This window comes from Athene noctua, chromosome 2, assembly GCF_965140245.1.
Source record: "Athene noctua chromosome 2, bAthNoc1.hap1.1, whole genome shotgun sequence".
Lineage (NCBI taxonomy): Eukaryota > Metazoa > Chordata > Aves > Strigiformes > Strigidae > Athene > Athene noctua.
The window spans coordinates 143,386,631-143,408,463 of record NC_134038.1 but is presented as its reverse complement, the minus strand read 5'-3'; the positions used below and the strand labels follow the sequence as shown (position 1 = coordinate 143,408,463).

Below are 21,833 nucleotides of genomic sequence, written 5' to 3'. Positions count from 1 at the left end.
TAGTCCCAGCAAGAACAAAGCAAATACTGTTTCGATTCTGGGTATTTTCATAGGGAGAACTTTATCACTCCCATTGCCCCAGTCGAAATGCAAATTAAGCACCTCATTTGTTTAAATTAGCCAGAGAAATAGATACACAGAAGCAAATGCTACTCCCACTAAAATCAGTGTTGAGAGATCTGGGCTATGGTGCATATCTGATGGCACAGCAAGGTCCAAAGTATTATGTTAACAGTACTACAGCTTTAAAATGTTTGCTTTAAGTGTTAGCAAAACCTTGGTCTTGAAATCTGTGCTGCAGGCTTTCTGAGCAAGCACTAAATGGAGTAAGGAGGTTGCTAAAATATTTTTTCTCCCTCTGCCTCTCACCCCAAAAATAGAAGCAAACATAAAAAGCAAAGAAATCTTTTCATTACAGGCATGGTTTTCCTTTCTTAGAACAAACCCATCCCTGTATGTCAGCTATTGTATGCATTGCAGCATCCATACCCAGGGTACCAGATTTTCAAGCAGACACCACCTGAGCCACTCCAGTGAAGAATAAAAAGCATACTTTCCAAGGGGAAGACACATCCTTTTAATAAAAAAGTATAGGAATTCTATTTTTTACATTGTATTTTTTAATGCTGCCAATTAGGAAGCCTTCTAATGCCTGGAATGAACTTTGTATAAGAAATACTGATGGAAACTTGGGCCTCTAGTTTTGGAATTAATGTAATAAAATTAAAAATCTAGAAATAAAAACCTGTACGTACAAGAGTAAAGTTCATATTCTACTGCTTTGTTTGCAGTAAGAAATCTCTTTTACACACACTTCAAAATGGCACAAAAATTTCCAGTTGCGACCTTCATACAGGAGGATAGTCTCCATCCCCTGCTAGATGCAGGAGGAAATATGGTAACAAGTGATGAGGAGAAGGCTGAAGTGCTTAATGCCTTCTTTGCCTCAGTCTTTAATAACAACATTAGTTGTATTGATGAAATCCAGCCTCCACAGCCAGAATACAGAGACTGGAAGAATGACCCCCCTGCAATCCAGGAGACAGTCAGTGACCTGCTGCATGACATAGACATCTATGTGGGACCAGATGGGATACACCCGAGGATGCTGAAGGAGCTGGCTGGGGTGCTCGCCAGGCCACTCTCTATCATTTACCAGCAGTCCTGTCTGACCGGGGAGGTCCCGACTGATTGGAAATTGGCCAATGTGACGCCCATCTATAAGAAGGGTCAGAAGGATGATCTGGGAAATTACAGGCCTGTCAGCTTGACTTCGGTGCTCAGGAAGCTGATGGAGCAGCTCATCCTGAGTGCCATCCACAACACATGCGGGACAACCAGATGCTCAGGCCCAGTCAGCATGGGTTTATGAAAGGCAGGTCCTGCCTGACAAACCTGATCTCCTTCTATGACAGAGCAACCTGCTTACTGGATGAGGGAAAGGGTGTGGATGTTGTTTACCTTGACTTTAGCAAGGCTTTTGACACCGTTTCCCACAGCATTCTCCTGGCAAAAATGACTGCTTGAGGCTTGGACAATCGCACACTTTGCTGGGTAAAGAAATGGCTGGACGACCAGGCCCAAAGAGTTGTGGTGAACGGAGTTAAATCCAGCTGGCGGCCGGTCACGAGTGGTGTCCCCCAGGGATCGGTTTTGGGGCCACTCCTGTTTAACATCTTTATTGATGATCTGGACAAGGGGATCGAGTGCACCCTCAGTCAGTTTGCAGATGACACCAGGTTGGGTGGGAGTGTGGATCTGCTCGAGGGTAGGGAGGCTCTGCAGAGAGACCTGGACAGGCTGGAGCCATGGGCTGAGCCCAGCTGGAGGAATTTCAATAAGGCCAAATGCCGGGGGCTGCCCTTGGGCCACAACAACCCCCAGCAGCGCTACAGGCTTGGGGAGGAGTGGCTGGAGAGCTGCCAGTCAGAGAGGGACCTGGGGGTGTGGATTGACAGCCGGCTGAACAGGAGCCAGCAGTGTGCCCAGGTGGCCAAGAAGGCCAATGGCATCCTGGCTTGTGTCAGCAATAGCGCGGCCAGCAGGGACAGGGAAGGGATCTTACCCCTGTACTCGGCACTGGTGAGGCCGCCCCTCGATTCCTGTGTTCAGTTTTGGGCCCCTCACTACAAAAAGGACATGGAATGACTCGAGCGTGTCCAGAGAAGGGCAACGGAGCTGGTGCAGGGTCTGGAGCACAGGTCGTACGAGGAGCGGCTGAGGGAACTGGGGGTGTTTAGTCTGGAGAAGAGGAGGCTGAGGGGAGACCTCATTGCCCTCTACAGCTCCCTGAAAGGAGGGTGCAGAGAGCTGGGGATGAGCCTCTTTAACCAAGTAATAAGCAATAGGACAAGAGGGAATGGCCTGAAGTTGCGCCAGGGAAGGTTTAGACTGGATATTAGGAAGCATTTCTTTCCAGAAGGGGTTGTTAGGTGTTGGAATGGGCTGCCCAGGGAGGTGGTGGAGTCCCCATCCCTGGAGGTGTTTAAGAGTAGGGTCGATTTAGAGCTTAAGGATATGCTGTAGGTGGGAACTGTGCTAGGTGAACGGTTGGACTAGATGATCTCCAGGGTCCTTACCAACCTAGATGATTCTGTGATTCTGTGAACAGAATATCCTCTGTCTCACAATGATACTACCTTTATTATACCCCAAGCAAGATCTCTCCGTGTGCATTATTTGTTTATGATTCAGTATGATCTCCAAATCTCATTTTATTTTGCTTAATCACTCATACCCTAAATCTCATCTAACGTTCTCCCCTCAATATATCACCTACATGGATGCCTTGAGGTCTAGCAGACTGGTCATTTGAAGTTTTCTTAAGGTGAAAAGAAAGGCTAGTTAAATATTATGAGCTGAGTATCAACAGAGCAAACATTATAGTACACAGAGGGTCAAGACTTCATCGTGTTTCACCAGCAAGTAGTTTGCATGTGGAGAGCAATAGAATCTGCACTGATCGAAGAAATTACATAATCTTATTTTTCTGCTCATATGTGTGACACGTAAGCTTAAACAGAAATTTTATCAGCCCTGAAGTGGTCTTTACAAAATAATGGCTTCATACCAGCTATTTGGAGTTTTCTGATCTCTTTTTTAAAAAAAACAATTTCTAATAATTTAAAATTTTAAAACTCTTACCCTTAAAAATGCAAAGCAAACCCAAACATAAAACATTTAACTTAGTGCAAGAGAAAACTTTAGAAATAACCATTCTGACAGAGAACTAATATCTATAGAAGTTTTGCAGGAGTCATTGCAGTATAATTTTTATTATACATTTACATCATCTAAATATTTTAGAGACTATCCATGAAGGTGGTAGAACAGTTTCCCAGACAAAAATGCAAACCCACATTTCTGAAAAAAAAACCAAACAAAAAAACCCACACCAGGCTGTAAACTCAACAGTGAAGTCCTTTTGCCAGGTAGGAGGCTAAAGACTAAGAGTACACACTGCTAAGTGCCTTGGCCCATCTGATGGGGAGGTGTATTGCCTGCAGCTGTCAACGGAAGGTCACCGAGTCTCAGGTTGAGATGAGCCAGTGGTGAAAGAAGATGATCAATGTGTGATAACTCAGATACAACACTCTTCACTGAGATGTAAATGGGACTTCAGTGAAATGGCTCTGTTCTAGATAAACTGGGATTTGGTCTAATGAGATTATTGGGACACTTGTTTATTACCACCATTGCCAAGAGAGGACAAAACTGAGGGGTGAAAGTCAATGTTTTTGTAGTGATAAATGCCAAAAGCCCCAGGGGACGTGAGGAGAATTTCCTGAATGTAGCCTTGGCTCAGGGAAAAGGAACAGGCTGCATGGGGAGCTCAGCCAGGACCCCCACCTGGGGAGCAAGGATGGAGCCCATCTGCATCGCTGGGCCTGCAATGAACGCTCTGAAATCAGCTATCATTTATGGCCTACATAAGCTGACATTGTGTCTTCATAGCTACTTCCTGTCAGAGAGACTCTTCTTTTTGTTATTATTATTATTATCTGGATTTGGTTTTCCGTTAGCAGTATTTGACCAATTTGTGCACAGTGGGCTTTCTTTGTATATTCTCGCCTACAGCTGCAGTCTTTTCTTTGAGAGGTTTACACTCTATGAGGAGTTCAGCAGCTGGTCACAGACCTGGTTTACAAAGGGAAGGAGAAATAAACAACCAACTAGAAGAATAAAAAGACTCCATAAAGCTTTCAGTAACCTATGAACAAACTGGAGGTGTATTTATCGGACTTTCTTCTTTTCCTCTTCCTGTCCCAGCATTCTCACCTCATCTGAGGTCAGGCACCTTTAACATACTTGTCATTTTTCCTTCAGACTTATTGTTATTAGATGATATTTATATAGATGATAATGGGGTTAAGAGAGAAGAAAGAAATTAAAGAAGATAAGAATAGGGAATACTGCAGTCTGAATGCACCTCATTGAGCCTTTGCTCACAGGTACATGCATCATCCCCCACACCAAATTTTTTATGTTGGGAACCTCTATTTCACCATAAGATACTCTTCCTTTATGAGAGAGACACGTGTGCATTCTTTCCTTCTCACAGATAAGTTACATATTCTAAATCATTCATATGCTTTTTAATCATGTCTTTAGTGTCTAAGCATAAAGAAAACTAACAGGGCTTCCCCCTTCCAATTAATTTTATCACTGTCCTTGTTTCTTCTCCTGCTTCAGTGAACACATAATAGGTTTAGGCTAAGATAAATACAAGTAGAATTAAAAAGATAGAACACAAGAACCAGAAAGAAAAGGGAGAAAAAGGGTTGCTTGATGTTGATATGATATCTGAGAAAGACAGCAAAAGAAATGCACCTCTAAAGTAAAGCCAGAATGACCCACATGGGAAGATGTGGAGTATCAGCTGTTGCACTAGTGGGTAACACACCCTGAACAGTGCACAAATACCTCGTGATGCCAGGCTCTTATACAAGGTGTATTGTTTCCCCATTGTACCATCATACATGGGTTCAACACTTAGAAATAATAATAAACCTTAAACAAAAAGGAAAACCTTAGAATCTAGAGTCAATCTGGAACACTCAATTATTATCTGAATGAAGGCTGGGGTGGAAATTAAACATTGAATCAAAATTGAGCTTTCCAAAACCATCTCTCCTTTGATAAACACCTCCTCTGCTAAGCTGAAGACCGAAGCTTGCAAACCAGCCAGACAATATTTCCAAAGGGAGTTCTTAACTTGAAGGCATTTCAGGGCCTATCTGTTTCAATGTACTGTAAGGAATAATCAGCACACTTGAGGGAATGCCTCTGTTGAAGAATTTGCCTAATTTGCAAAACCAGGATGAACTTTCTCATCTAACTCTTCTACACAGTTTACCTAGCCCTTTCCTATCCGGATCCTCAATTCCCCAAACATTGATTGAATCACTCTTAAAAATCTTCTTGTTTTCTACTTTTCCCATTTTCTTTTCATTTTAATCCTATTTTTAGACCGACCTGAAATAGACTACCAATCTCTTCCTTTTTTCTACAAACATCACTAAGAAACTCTATAAGTTTAAACAAAAAAGGAAATATTGATTGACTTATATATGTGGTTTTATATATTTACATACATATATATGTATATACATACACATGTGTATGGTGGAAAGAAAAACTTACCTATGTCCCAGGTAAGGGGGTTATTCTGTTCCATCTCCCTTTTCCCTATGACATACCAAATGCAGGCCATCCAGTGAGCAAGCAAGGCAAACATGGACATGAGAAGCGTGAGAACTATTGTGCTGTGCTGGGAGAAACGATCCAACTTCTGAAGGAGACGCAAGAGGCGTAGCAACCGCACTGTCTTTAGGAGGTGAACAAGGGAAACCTAGGAGAACAGGGAAAGAAAGCAACTTGTCAGCAGTTGAATTCTATCACACAGTTCTCTTGTTTCAATGAAAGGAAAGTCTATCTTCTAAAGCTCTATGAATTTTTGCCCACTCTTTATTCAGTTACATAGCTTCATATTATGTTTAGATTAAAGCTTAAAAGAGCAGAGAATAGTAAAGATGGTTAAAAAAAAAAAAAAGGTATTTAAGTTTGCTCTGTACATACACATTTACTAGTCCTGACTTAAACCAAACAAATTCAAAATACTGGGAGATCTTTCATTTTGTCTTTTTTCATGAAGTCTTCTTTCAGATTTAACTTAAAAAAAAATATCTGTGTTTGTGAAAGAAATGGATCCTTTCCCACTCTAGAAGAGAAGCATAATTGTCAAACTGACTAATGTTTGATTCCAATATGAATACAAAATAGACATTTTCAAGCACATGATGATTTTCAGTTTCTGCTAACAGCCAAACAGTAGGCCTAATTCAACTATGTATGAGATGAAACCAGCTTAATAATTAAGCCTGGAAGAGACAATAATGTATAGTACATTCTGCAGAACAAGGAAGCAGAGAAGTGAGTGGAGAATCAGAATTGTTCTTCAGATTTAAACCTGTGTTCAGGGGCCTGGGCACATTTTACTGGGTTGTATTAAAACTTCTAATACTAAGTTTGAAATTTCTTACCTAAAATATTATTGCCTTTCAAGTGTATGGGGTAAAAGCAACACCTAATCTGCTCAGCACCCTAAGTGTACATCAGTTTATGAAGTGCATAAATAATTCTCCCACAAGCTTCTTTATGCAGTATTCACTGTCCTTTATGTCTTTTTTTTTTTTTTTTTTTTTCTCTTCTCTCAGGAACCTTTACATTTTTTCTCATGTACATAGAAGGGGAAAAAAGAAAATCAACAGAAGCATGACACTTATTTAAAATACTTTGAAGTTCACTGCTGTCAGGAATAAGATTTGACATTAGAGCACACAAACAGTTACAAGGTCTTCTTGCATTTCTTTTATCTAGATTATGTCATCTACAATAAGTCAGTGAAATTAGTTATGTCTGTGGCCTTAAGCACAAGGATATCTGCAAGTCTGGGACAGAAGGCTGTAAAATATTTGAAGGAATTGCCATATTGCCATTAATATGATCATATAACTATTAAAATATAATTATTCTAATTGAATGCCATGGAACTATACCAACTGCCTCTTTTTCTGTGGTAATTAATTTCCCAAAGTCTCCTTTTCTTTTCTCACATCAGTTTGCTTGAATCAAACATGGTTCTGGTTGCACTCTTAAGATAAAGGGGTCCCTATTCATGACTGACTCTTCAAGGTGTTTTAGTAATATATAAAAATATATATAATGATTCTATATATAATGATTGTATATGTGCTATGGAGCCTTCACCTTTACATGGGTGCCCATGTTCTACTATATCACAACCAAATAATGATGACTTAGGTGAAATGATTTTTTTATTAGATTTTCACAAATACGAAACTTCAAAAGGTCAGTTACAATAAGTGTGCCCTGCCACTTATCACTTGTGACTAAATTCTGACCATTTTTAAGTTACAGAACATTAATAGATACAGAAACAGTAAATCAGATAACATAATGTTCTTTTAAACACGGAGCCATGTTTCATTTTAAGGCCTAAAGACCACCTCATTTCAAAATAATTTCTGAATAAATTTAAACAAAGTTGTAATTAATCTTATGTAATTACACTGGATTTTCTCATTAGTCATGCTAAACACTCTTCTTGTATTGTGTCCAATCTGTTATTGGAAGACCTGAAATGCCATTAGGCAGCTTTCTTTTCTGTGTCACAAATTTAGAAAGACAAAATGAGGATTCAGCACTCTTATTTGTGCCTGCATAGGTTTTGCTTTGCCCACAGATATAAAACCATCTAAATTTTCCATTTGGTTAATCATTTTAGACTAGCTGGGTTAACCTTTTTCTGTCAAAATGACAGAACTTTTTCTAAACCTAACACAAACTCAATCATAGCATAGTGTTGAGAAGTACTGAGAAACAGAGTTGCTACAAACTAGTGATGAAATTCTCTGCTTGAAAGAATCATCTCCTACAGCAAAAAGGAATTAATAAGGACACAAGATACCTTTTAAGAAATTACTAGCGGTAGGGATCTTTAATCCTTTTTGTCTGCTTGGTTAATTGGTTTTCCTCAAAAAATTATACACTTGCTCTATAACTACCAATAGTTACCCAGAGAGGAGCAGATTCAATCATTGTAACTTAATGGCCTGTTTTTCACTTTGGCAGCATTTCACACCACATTTCCACAGATTAAGGGATTCTTTACGTCAAATGAATACACAGATGGAAGGAGCTGGGTTCTCAGGAGACACTGAGGTAAGGCAGGAACGCCTCAGACCTCCCAAGAGTCACCCATTTCGTGACAGGGCAAAATCCCTGCAAGGTGTAAAGGCAGTAGAGCCAACTCATACAGTTTCACATTTTTTCTTTCAAAATATCTCCAAGGATGGCGAGAGACTCCACAGCTTTTTCACGCACTCTAACTCCACAAATCTCCAAAGGGAGGATGACATTTATGTGCCATACATACCTATGTATGTATGGCACTATACCTATAGCTTGCAGAATTTAGAGCATCCCTAAAGGTTTGGCCTTTGTGCCAGGGCCTGAACAGCAAAGGAGTGAGATGCTCCCTGATGCCCCTTCTCACCGTTCTGTTGAGGCAACATCTGAGAGTCGATGGAGTGAAAATCTGAGAACAGACATGAGGAAATGGCTTATTAAATCATAAAGTCTGAAAACAGTGGAATGTGATTAACACCTCCCCCCATTCTTGAAACAGTTGATAATCATTGTTATCGTGCGGATTATATTAACAGTTGCCAAGTTTTGCCTCGATGGGAAATATGATATAGTAAGGCACTGTGTTCCCATCAAGCAATTATATAGTGAACAAAACTGAGTTTGTTGGGGTGAATGCAGAGTGCAGAATCCCAAATTATGGATTTGCTCTGAGTTACCAGAGATGAGAAACAGTTGGCCCTTGACTGTCTATTATTTAGTGGTCTTTACATATAGCAGTTAGCTATCAAATTTGGGCCAAAACAAATGAAGGAAGCAGACTGGATCTTGCTAAAACTTTTTAACAAGTTATTTCACTCTTGGAGCATTCAGGGATCTATGCCTGTCAGTCAGTCTTAATTTTGAGATCAACATGGCTATATATTGTTTTTTAATTGGGGCTTAGTGTTAGGTCTTAATCTAACATTAATTACCTCATTAAGGATCCACTACTAACAGAGGCACATTTTGGTGCCCCTGGATATTCTTAGTCACTATATTAGTTACCTTATTCAGGAAAAAATTCTAAAAGTACAACAGACAGAAGATGTGTATTAATCATATTATAGTAGCATTTTTGATATTGTGACATTTTAACGGTAAAAATAATAATTAGCTAATACTTTCATTTCCAGAATTTAGCATGGGACATATATCAGTCTTCCCAATGAAAAAACAAAAGATAAAAAAAGAGCAATTTGGGGTTTTTAATTTTCTTCTTGAAGGAAAAGATCAGACCTGGTTCGTTTAATGAAAAATACTTAATGGACATTAAACCAGTACAGTTATGCTGTCTGTTTGGTTTTAATGTAAGGAATAAACTGAAATAGTAGTGTATTTAAATAAATTACCCAACAGTTATAAAAAACCCAGTAATTTAAGAACATGGAACTATTAACTGTCTGGTTTTAAAAGTTACTGCACTAGCACCAAATTGATGGTTCTTAATGTAGCAAATGGAGTGAAAAGAAAGATCATTGAAGGCAATGGAACGAAATGATAAAATCAAACATACCTTACATGGGAGGCTTCCTGACTAATGTTTTTCTACATTTTGTTTTTTATATCTATCTTACCATCTATGTACTTGTCTGTAATTCACATTTAATGAAAACAGGATTAAGTGCATCTGTTTACAAAAGATCAGAATTCTGATAATTAGAAAGTGGACAGCTTAAAAACCTGTCTCTTACGTGAAAAATCCACAAAATTGAGAAACCTTTGCCAACATTTTTTCTCAAAATTAAACTTTCTGATTTGGAAGGGTGTGTGTGTGTTTGAGATTTTGTTTGTTTGTTTGCTGTATTTTTGCTTAGTAGATTCTTAGTCTACCAAACCTAATAGGGCTATCAGAAGAAAAACCTTTGTCTTAGCAGAAGTTAATCATTACAAATGTAACCCATCATGACTGTGACATCACCAGATGTTAGACCCACACATTTTGCAAAGCACCTTAAGCATTTTGTCATTATATTCCTAAAAAAGATGAGTTGAAATCAAAGCCAAAGTGTAAATGAGAATTGTAAGTAATAGATGCTAGAACACACCAAAATTAATGATCATAGTGTAATTTTTTTACTAGAATGCCTAGAGGTATAGAGAAAGAAGATCCCTGGCTGAGTAAAGAATGCTGACCATAACAATAATTTACTTTAGCACAGTAACAATTTATGAGTCTTGAAAATTAAGGATAAGGATTGAATTTGTGCAGCATAAGATATCAAAAGCCATAGGGAATTGTATTTCAGTGTGGTAAGTAAAAATTAAGCTAACAAAGATGCAACTGTTTACAAAGTAAGAATAATTGAATAAAAAAAAATAGTACATATGTGTTTTTCATGATAATAAATGGCGACTTTGACACTCAATCTTGCAATACTTTTAATTAAAATGTACAATACATTGTACTCCTTCCTTCAGCATCCATTTTAAAAATACACTACAGAGCTGAAAAAAACACCAAAGTTGATTCAGTTTTAGTCTTCAGATCTGGACACCCCCCCGCAATGAACCCCTCTTGAAAAAGAACAGGTTAGTACTTACCACAGTGACATTGAAAGCATAAAGAAGATCGAAAGGAAGTGCAGCAATTAAATCAATGATAAACCAGGTAGTCACGTAGTGGATACAAATAGATCTTGCTTCAAATATAACTTGGCCAGACTTGCTGACATATGTTGTTCGGAAATTTAAAATAATATCTGCTTGACAAAGAATGAACAGAATCAGAGAAAATGATTTCTTGATTCCTGGGGATAACACCAGGAATTATTTTTCTTATGCATGGCAAAAACCAGATGAAGAATCTAATACAGAAACAGACAAAATATAGTGGTAAGAGATCAACATATACAGAGTTTAACTAATTGATGTACAAAGTTTTTTGTAAGGAGCAAAAATAATGTTTAAAGCATTTAAAACTCACCAATTTCAAAGGGAGTTCAAATTTTAAAAAAACCCAACAGTCATATTGCTCTTTAAGCAGCACCAAATATTGGTATTTTTCTTAATGATAAATGAGGGTATGATTGCTGTGCATAAAACATATTTACATTTCTTTTAAGATAAAAAAAATCATTAATTACTTTACTTAAAAGGTGTAATTGAAACTTTTTTTCAGTCACAACAGTCTAGCATAGAGAACAAATGTCATCCTCAAGGATAACTTTCCTTATCAACAGAAAAGTGCTGACCTCACTTGAACAAAAAGGCTTTTGGACTACGGTGGAGATCACAAAAGTGATATGAATTGCTTGGTGGTTTGTGCATTTTGTATGTTCCTATCTAACATTCCAGGATGAGTGTCTTTCACTACAAGATACACTTCTGACGTGTCTTGCTAAAGCATATTAACACTCAAAGAAAAGCTCAGGTCTTGACAACAGAGTCTCAATTTTCATGTCCTACAAGACAAAGACTGTAATCTGTCCTTGAGCTATGCACCCAGTTTCTACTAACATTAGTGAGAACTACATGTATAACTTTTACAATGTCAGAAAAGAGTGCAGCCAACCATCAAGGCTGGTGTTTTACAGCAAGATAATTAGCCAGCTGCTTTGCAAATTGTAATGCCTCATGCTGAAGACCATCTCATAAAAGAGAAAGAAGTGATCCCAAGTGTTAGGAAGACGTTCAGAGCATGATTGACTTTTTTCCTCGTTAAAAACTAACAACTGCAGGGTGATGGTCTTGGCAGCCTGAAAGCCAGTGGGCTCTCTTTAATATCCAAGTTATGAGAGGCAGCTTCCTAGATGCTAGTCCAGTGTATAACAGACTTGTCAACTGTGTTATCTGTAATCTAGGTAGCCTATTACTAAGTGTTACAAGGAGGGAACTTCATTCCCTGTGACGTGTGTCTCTGTCTATGGCAGCAATGGCAGCACTGCCTCCTTTCTGTCTGCTAGACAATGCCCAGTAAGATACATCTTCAGCTGCCTCTTCTACACTCTGCTCTTGCAGGGAGGTAGCAGCAGCAGCTGCTGGGGACTGGCTCTGCATCATATACAGCATGGAGCATGCAGATGTGTGGGAAGTGTTTGCTGCCCAAACAGATCTTTCTCACAGCCTCTGGGAAAGGGGACACAGAAATGGCAAATGGAAGCACCTACAGCTGAAATTTCAGCCTCTTGCCCACTAGCAGGCTAAAGGTATAGGAACATGACGTCTGTCTTGCAAAAGGAAATAAACACAGAATATAAGTATTTCATAGCTTCAGTCTATTCAAGGGATTTTTTTTTTTTTAAATCTTTGGATGCAAATGTCTCCTTTCCTCACAGCTAGTTTCTCATGCGTTATATAAACCTGCTCTAATTCAGCACATTCCTGGAAAAAAAAACAAAAAACCCAAAAAAACCCCCCGGCTATGAAGTCCTAAAAATTAAGCATACCTCAACTTTTGTCTCTTCATAATTAAAATATAATGAATGCTAACAGTACTGGTATTGTAACTTACTTTTAATTCAAATTAAGTTAGATCTAAAATGTGAGTAGTAGTAGGAGTAGTAGATTCATCTGCTCTTGGTTTTGTAGGTAAGTTTCTGGGGCCTGAGAACTTTCCTTTCTGCTATATACACATGAGAATGAATGCCTAATTTCTGATATACATTTTATCCTACATTTTTCATTCAGTGTATGAGAAATGTCTGCAAAGATCAGCACATATGAACAGACTCCCCTCAGAAAGCAAATTTGGAGGATAGATTTTTCCAGAGTATGAGACACAAAGCACTGCTACCACTAGAGCCATAAAAAGAGCAGTGGGTGAGCTTTGTCCCATTTGCAAGCTTTTCTACAATCTAGACAGAAAAATGCAAAAATGAACATTAAAAGATTTTTTTCCCCTATGCTTTATTTGAAAATCAAAATTCTGAAAATCACAACTTTATGCTTATATAGAACACATACACTGAAAATGGAAGAAATAAACATTTATGCAGCTCTCTTTAAGTGAAGCTGATTTTATTAGGCTCTGATTGTTGGTATTTTTCTCCTTTCCTGAATTTTTCTATTTATCAAGAACATTCTTTTTCACCTTTCCCGTGTTTTCTCTTTTTTTTTTTTTTTTTAATTGTAGTTTTTTTCTCTGCCGTACTTCTGAAATAAGATGGCTTTGCAAATTAAACTTTTCAATAATATTCTTAGTCTAGTGAGGACAGACAATACACAGACTTACAGTAAAAGAGAGTACTGTGAAGCAGAGAAAAAGTATATGACCAGGTTCATCTTAACTGAGTAAATAAACGATTTAAAATGATCTGACACGTTATAAAAGCTCAATGGAAAATGCTGCCTCTTTGAGAGGGCATGGACTGCCACTAGTCTATATTAAAGCAATCTTTCATTTCCAGAATTTTATTTTAGAATCTTCTAGTACTAAAAGAATATTAAAATGGAATTTGTTTGACTCTCACAATACCAATATAGCATTGGAGAGTGTACCTATATGACTCAAATGCTTAGGGCTAACATTGTCTACATTTGGACCAGACAGATCCACTATTTTATAACTTCTTTTTCATCCCTTATGAACATAGATACTCAAATAGAGCAGCCACACAATCCATGGAGAAATTACTATTGAAGTCCTACAACAGACTTCACACTATTGTTCTTACAAAGGAGTTTGAAAATTAAATCTATCCCCTTAGTAATTTTACTTAGTTGCCTACACTTACTTTTAAATATAATGGAGTAGCTGACACTCAGAAAAATTACTAACTCTTATCCAGGTTTGACCAGGAGATCTGTTGATGTCACTTGATATCTATGACAACATTTCCATCTTAAGAACAGCAATATCAAACTTTCTTTCCTTTAGTGTACTTGTAGAGATGCTTTCCTCCATGTATGCTGTGATGTGCTACTTGCACATTGTGATGATGGAGGCTATGAAGAATTGGTGCTAAAAATCTCTACATACCTGGGGGGCAAGGTATAGAATATTTGCCTAAAACATTGCCAATCATTGGTATAATGTTTTACAAAAGTGTCAATTTAACAGGTTTCCATTGACATATACATTTTGTGAATTTATATTATGTTAAATGATGCACTGAACTATAAAAAGATCTGATGAAATTCATAGCTGCTATGAAACAGTCATGTTTCATTATATAAACTTGATATTTTTTTCTTCTTAACTGAAAAAATCCTAAGCAGGTTTCAAAGTTTCATGTCCTTAGAGTTTTTCTTAAAGTTTTTTAACTTAATCAGAGAAGCACTTCTATGATAGATCAGCTTCTACAAAATATTAATTAGACTTCAAATTATCATGCAGTAAGACAAATGCACATTTAATCAATTTCACTACCAAGTGCATATTTTTCATATATGTATTCCTCACCCTTAAAGAAAGGATAATTCCCTTGTATACTGTTAAAATTTTATAACAAAGAGATGCTAATAGTTCCAGTTCTAAAACATTTTGGTATTTCATGTACTAATTTCAGGTTCTTCAATGTGGATAGTAGAAATTATTTTTCAGTTATATTTCATCCCGTCTTTCACTTCTATGCCTAATCTATAAGCACAAAAAATAAATTTATGCTTTTTTGCAAGGACAACTTATGCCTACAAAGAGATCAATTACTGAAAAACATTGTCTATTCATATTATGTAAGATGCTAAACACAGCATCATAGGTGCCTTCAATTTCATATAATGGTTGTTCGATAAGTTTAGTAATAAAAGTTCCTAACTGTTTCTAAAAAATAAAACTATGGAACATAGGATTAGATATTCTGTGGCAATTCGGGATAAATTAGTGTTGCAATCTATTGTACTGGGGAAAAAGAATTATTACTGTTTGGATCTGGAAAATATAATCTTATCATATATTGACACTGTGAAAATATGACATAATCTAAGATGTGCCCTTGAAAGTGTAAAAGAAACTTTTTTGAAGACCCCAAGGCTTTTATCAACATATATGTTTGGAACAAATTTTGAGCATGAATTAACATTCGGGACATTAAAGAAAAAAAAAATAAGGCTTCCAAGTTAAAAAAGCAAAAACCGAAAACCAAACCAACCAACCAACCAAAAACTCACAAAGTTTTAAAATACAAAATAACCCAGAAAATGCAACTGAAATGCAGAAAAGATCAGTGACCATCAAAATTTCAATTTTGAAAGTGAGAACAAAATGTAATTACATTTAAATGACTAACAAAACTAAAGATGTATACAGAGTATTATAGTCCACTTCTCTCATTTTCTGAAAAGAAGAAAACTTAAACTCTGGTTTTGAAATGAAGTAGGAAAATTTATCACTCAAAATGACGCTGCAGATGGTACAGAAGTTTATCATATAACAAAGGAGGCATTGGACATTTCAAGGAGATTTTGAAGACAAAGTTCCACCTAATATTCTAAGTAGAACTTGCTGAGAGCGACTTTCTGAATCACCAGTATTATCTTCTAATAAAATATCTGATAATTGGAGAAATGCCAAGGAAATAAAATTTGGCGTGATAATTTTAATAATGGGGGGGACACAATGACACGTGCCACTAAAAGTGATGATCCAAACCCCAATATATTTGTTAATCATAAGAAAAGCAGATCATTCTATCATATATGTTAAATGTATATTAGTAATAACAATACATGTTAAAGTGTTACTAATGCCTTAAGTTCGTGGAGGGTATGAAATCAACACACTGTCTTTTGCTAAGAAAATGGTATGGTTTAGATACAGCTAGCAAGCTGATTGTCACAGAATACTTAGATGTGATAAATTGTTTAAATCTGTATCTTCCTAATTTGAAGGTTTTCATTAAATAGAATGTGGGACACATAAAACAAAAGACATACCTGGTTTCTATTCAGTTTCAAAATGTTGTTACTATGGGTTTGTTTATAAACAAAACTGTTTCTAGAGGATTCATCTTGACTGATTAAGTTTACACTGATACAGTAGATTTTAACAAAGAAAATGGGTGACTATGGCCAATTCAAATCCAAATACAAAATGGATCAAATGTCTCTGTATGATAGGCAAAACCACATCTAATACCCAAGAAGGGAAAAGATATCTGTAGAAGGGGGGATTCTGGCTTGGAAAACAAGGACACAAGAAGAGATTTCTAATAGCTAAGAGTGTCGTTATAGGCTTAGTACAAAGAGGTGGCAAAACCAAGAATATCACCTGTGAATAGAAAACAGTTCATGATTTTGATGAAATAACTACAGCCATACAACTCTAGCACACACACCTCAAGACAAAAGAGAAGACAAAGAGAAGAATTACAAAGAACTGCCTGGACTTCACTTTACATGATGTTATAAATTCAACTTTCTTGGATTACTCATCTCCAGAATACTAACAGTACTGACTTCTACTTGTTTTCATCTACTGATAGGCTTCTTAGGCAAAATAGACTACACTGGGCAGACATTAACTTTAGGTAAATTAATTTTGGAAATCGAATGTGGTTTAGCAAATGAGGTGATGAACTTGCATCATTTGGATTCACACCAAACACACATACTGTATAACACAATGTCATACTAAAGATACCTAATTTATGTTGAAGCACAGCACTTAGGAATACGGACTCATGTAACTTATGCACATGAGGTGAAAATGTATATATGTAGATGTGCTAGGGAAAAGAAAGGCAGGTTTGCCTGTCATGATCATCCTTTGCAGCATTGTGTTACTCTGTTCTCTTTCATTTCATAGCTTTAGGGGGAGAAAAGAATTGATTTGCATTTTTCCCTACATGTTCTTTAGGTAGGCTACACTAAGACTGGGTAAAGGTCTTCAAGTGTGTTAACTATTATACTCAAGAAGCCAAGAGGCAATTCTTCCCCCCACTGATACAATACTGAGGCAAAGAGATGAGGTAGAGAGAGCACAGAGAGAAGACCATGTTGGATCATTCCCTTGAGGTGTCAGAAAACATTTCTTTAGGATGCTTTTTGACCAAATGCACAGTTCTAATGTCAGATCTGGGTCTAGAAAATAATTATTTCCTAGGTTTCACAGGCAGAAATGTTTTATGCTGTTACTTGCAGTTTCAAGCTAAACAGTCTGCTGTGATAATTTGAAACGTACTAGTTAACCTATACACTGCTAGTAGTGGATCTATGGTATTTCTGACAGCTTGATCTCTGACCTTTCCTCTCTTTTACCCATTAGAGTTGAGTCTCCTAAATTAATTAAATCTTTGGGGGAGTTCTCATTGTTTTGGCACAGTGCTGATCCTTCAAATTTTTCAAGCTCTAGTGCAAAGCCTTAACACAAGTGACCTGGACACATACCCGAGGCTATCTGGTTCCATGGACTGAGGTCTTGCAGATTATAGTTGGTTCATGCTTTTAAAACTACTGTTTTCATGCAACAAAATCCTCAGGCTGAACAGAACATATAAGTAAAATTGGAGATATAGAGTTAGTTGGTTACTATACATGTTTACAGATCAGTATGGTAACACCAGTCACATACATAATTATTTCATACGGATTTGCTTGATATAGGTAAGAAAGAAAGATAAGGGTATTTGCATCACTAGTACTTTGAAACTTCTCATTCTCATTTGTTTCAGAAACTTCAGTAGTTATCAAAGTTAGAAAAAGGATTTTTTTTTTTTTTACTTATTGCACATTAGCGTTTGTGAAACATCTAAAGTTTTAACAGAAAAAGAGATAACTACTTTCTTTAAATTCCTCTAAGCCATCCAGTACACCAAAGGCTTATTGGTGTGCATATGGAATTCACTGTTCAAGATTGAAGAGATTAGAGGGTTTTCTGCACCCTTTCTGCCTTCTTATCAAAGCAATTTAGGACAACACCCCCAGATAACATTTATATACATAAAACTGAATAGGAAATGGTAAGTGCTTCTTTCTGTATCCAACTCATTAGACAAAAAAACAGAGGGAGGTAGGTGAGTGTGATCCATCTTTTATTTCTTGACAGTTTTCTGAGCTGTACTTGGGTATAAAGAGTTCCTTCATCTGGGCAACCTTATTTACAGCTTAATTGCTGTGCTAAACTACTCACCAAGAAAGCTGCAAAGGAAAAAAAAAAACCAAACCAAACAGAACTCCTGAGGCTAGATACTTCTAAAAGCACAACAAAAACTTTAACTCAAATTTAGAAATATCTGTTTCTCCTGAGACATTTCATTACTTTTAGGAATTACATGTTCCACCGTCTTTTGGGGCATGCTGTTTAAAAAGTGGAAGATTAACTTTTTTTTTTTTTTTTTTAATAAATGTTCTCTTATCATTAATACTTTGAACAACTAGAATGTTAAGCAAGTTGAGGCAAGAAAAAGTAGTTAAAGATAAAAAAATGGTACAATAATCCATTCTGAAAGTACGCATGGATTATTTAATATATTGGAAATTGTTTGTGAATTTTACTATGCACTAGATCCTACCTATAACAACACTAACTTATCAAAGAACAATTTGAATTTCAACATGAGCATTAATGTTGTAAAGCTTTAGGGATTCCAGATAACACCACAACATCAAAACTAATGATTTTCATTACTGATGAATTTGTGTTCCAAATGCCCTGAGATGAGGTGGGCTTCAACTCTTTCCTACATCATGAAGGGCAACAATTTTTTAGGTTACAGCTGTAAACCAGGCAACAGGGACATGTAATCTCTGAGCGGATTGCTAAAGTGTACATAAAGTGACTTCAATATCTTTGGACAATTAGTGGGTCAGAAATTTTCTACAAGAGACATATTTGAATACCTTTAAGTATGCTCTAACAACAAACTTCTGTCTGTGCAAGCTTCATATTTAAAGCTGTGTTTGATACGTTTTGTTTTGACTGGGACAAGAACTACATACAATCTATTTTCTGTTTTAGCAGCTCTCATAACACAATTAACACATTATTAACAATAAGCATTATTACTACAGAAAAAAAAAATCTGAAGTTATCTCACTGTCAATTTTTTCCATGTAAACTGCAAAAGCATAATCTTAAATGATCTTGCAAGCTACATAGAACATGCCACATGCTCAGGAAAGCAGAATAGGAGACATAAATAATGTCTCTGACATGAGTAATGTCATTAAAAAGTTACCTACAACTAAAGCAAGAGTAACAGCAAAAAATATAAACTGGCTGACTCGCTGCATTCTGTGCAGAAACACAGCACACACATATCTAAAATATCATCTTTATGCTTGATGCAGAGAGCAAAGAAAGGGTGAAGCCTCTATTCTTGTCTTCATTGGGAAAAAAAGCTGGGTTATTATTTCAAGTTAGATAATACAATTTCAGTTAAAGTTAGACAGCAAAAAGTCAAAGTTCAAGAGAATTAAAGCTTAAGATAAAGTTTAGACTATCCTATTGACTTTAAGAAAGGCCACGAAATCATGTATAAACTACAAGGTGCCTTTTTTTCCACATATTTTTACTGTGTTTTAGCATAGATACACCTGCTTTGTTAACAAACACCCATGCATTTTAAGCCAGCCCTGACCTGTGTTGCAGACTTTTTGCTCCTTTGCCACTTACTGCTGTGCGGGTGAGCCTATGAGCTTAACAGAAGCAAAGTGTGTCAGTTCACAAAGCAGCAAGTAATTTTGTTGCTGTTAAACTGAAAGGTTAACTTGACCTGACAGCACTCAATAGGGAGAACCCAAGATCTCCAATTTCAACAGACTTGTAACAAGCAAGCATATCACCCATGCAGCTCCCCTGTCCCTCACTTCCAAAGATCTAAATAGAGCTTTTTTTCCAGCTATTTCAGCTCTAATTTCCACACCCAGGTCAGGCAGAATCACTTTATATTAAGAAAAATTCAATGGCCATCCACCCTCAGAAAGACTGTTCTGCTTTGTCTGCCTAGGCAAATCTCTTACCTCCCTATCCCCTCATGTTCCCTTTTACATGCCTACTGCTTTCACCCTACATCCTCCAGCACTGCTCCGCTGTTATGTCCAAACATGGGCTTCTGCTCTGTGCACCCTCTGAACACATGTGCCTGTTGATGCAATTCCTTTCTGCTTTTCCAGTCCTGCTTCTCATTCTCTCTAGCCTGCAGATCCAATCACCTTCCCCTGCCAACCCAACACAAGACAAACCAGAAACCCTGTCAGGCATTGAGTCCCTAAGGTGCATTCAGAGAAAATAAACAGTGAATCTCGTAAAACCATTTGGTACAATCAACCTCAAACCTTGACTCTGATTTATCTTCTGGTGGGATCCCATGGCTACCTAGCTCAATCTGCATGATTCTCTCAGACTATTATTTCCACTATTGATAAGATATGGGAACACATTATTTTCTTTTAAAAAATGAATTCTTGTTAGAAATGTGATATCTCTAAAACTTGTGCAAAGATACACTGACAGATTAAAGAAAATGAATTTGTATAAAAACAAAACCCAGTTTTTATAACTATGAAACTGTTTACATTAAACAATGTTATCTATACGCAGTTATAGTTTCTAATTTATTTACATATTTTGCTCCAGTTAAGCTCTTACACAGTATCCACAGCAGTGACCACTAGCAGGCTGGGACCAACATTAGCCTAATGTCTTCCAAGTTTGCAGTTACCGTGGATACATGCTTTTGTGATATTTTAATTCTGAATTTCTGAAGCCAATAGGATGATCTAACTGAAAAGCTCTATTCCTTTCCTTATTTGAGTATTTTAATGGTTTTTAGTCACTTATTTGTGCTTATTTCCTTTTTCACAAGCTTCCACTGTGAAAATCCATGCCCTAGCAATGCTCAGTTCCCATGAAAAGACAACTTCATTCATAGTTGGGCGTAAACGACCTAAGAATTCTGAGCAAGTCTGTAGAGCTTTGGAACCATTTGGTGACCTCTCTTGAATTAGAGGTCTGTAGGATATGTCACATCCTTTACTAAACCATCCTTTTCTAGATTTCTGTAGTGTTCACATTCACACACAGACAGTGAATAGTATGAAAACACCAATTTAAACTGGTGCTCAACAAAGGGCAAAAAAAGATTACATTACATTAAAAAAACGGAGGCTCTACTCAGTGCATAATGCAGATTGCAACCCTAAATGATATGAGTGAAACCTACAAACTGATATTCACCAAGCTATCCTACTAATCCTTAAGATGTTTTCCAGAATAATAACCCTTTTCCAATTTCAAAAGCACAACACATGTTTAGTATAATCTCAATTTCTAAATCTGGTGGCCAGCTGAACCTCTTGGCCTATAAACAGGATAATTTTACCTGGAATAGTTGCTTTTCCTGTGCCAACATTTTTTTTTTTTTCCTCTTGTGTTTTTAAAAAATAATTCCTGATGGGATTAGACATATTATCAAACTACAGCAGAATAACAATTTAGGATTAGTCAGATGATCCAATAACTGTCTGTGGCACACTTTTGGACTGCAGCAAATGCTAGGTAATATAACTGAGTTTACCTCTCTTACTGTGAACTAAATGAAGCTGAAAAATCCTGCATCTTTAGGGCAAGTAGTATACATATAAGCAGTAACTAGGGTATTGGGTGATGCATGATTCTTTATTAGACTACAGTAATTCAGTCCTGTGCCTGAGACCTAGATGATTTAGGTATATTAACCCCACTGATTTTCAGAGCAGACAGTTTCCTACAAGGCTTCCCTCTCCTAGATGATAAGACTATCTCT

At 36.9% G+C, this 21,833-nt stretch overlaps 1 protein-coding gene across 2 annotated transcripts in view; it reads right to left on the bottom strand.

Moving 5' to 3' along the window:
* KCNH8 (potassium voltage-gated channel subfamily H member 8) overlaps nt 1–21,833 on the bottom strand; it is a 200,047-nt gene that overhangs the window by 68,640 nt on the left and 109,574 nt on the right. The window contains exons 6-8 of one of the 2 annotated variants that reach the window (XM_074900508.1): nt 10,753–10,910; nt 8,579–8,620; nt 5,644–5,851 (exon numbers count right to left, since the gene is read on the bottom strand). In XM_074900508.1, the coding sequence (XP_074756609.1) occupies nt 5,644–5,851; nt 8,579–8,620; nt 10,753–10,910 (408 nt within the window). The remainder of the gene's footprint in view (nt 1–5,643; nt 5,852–8,578; nt 8,621–10,752; nt 10,911–21,833) is intronic. The other variant, XM_074900509.1, reaches the window with a different exon arrangement.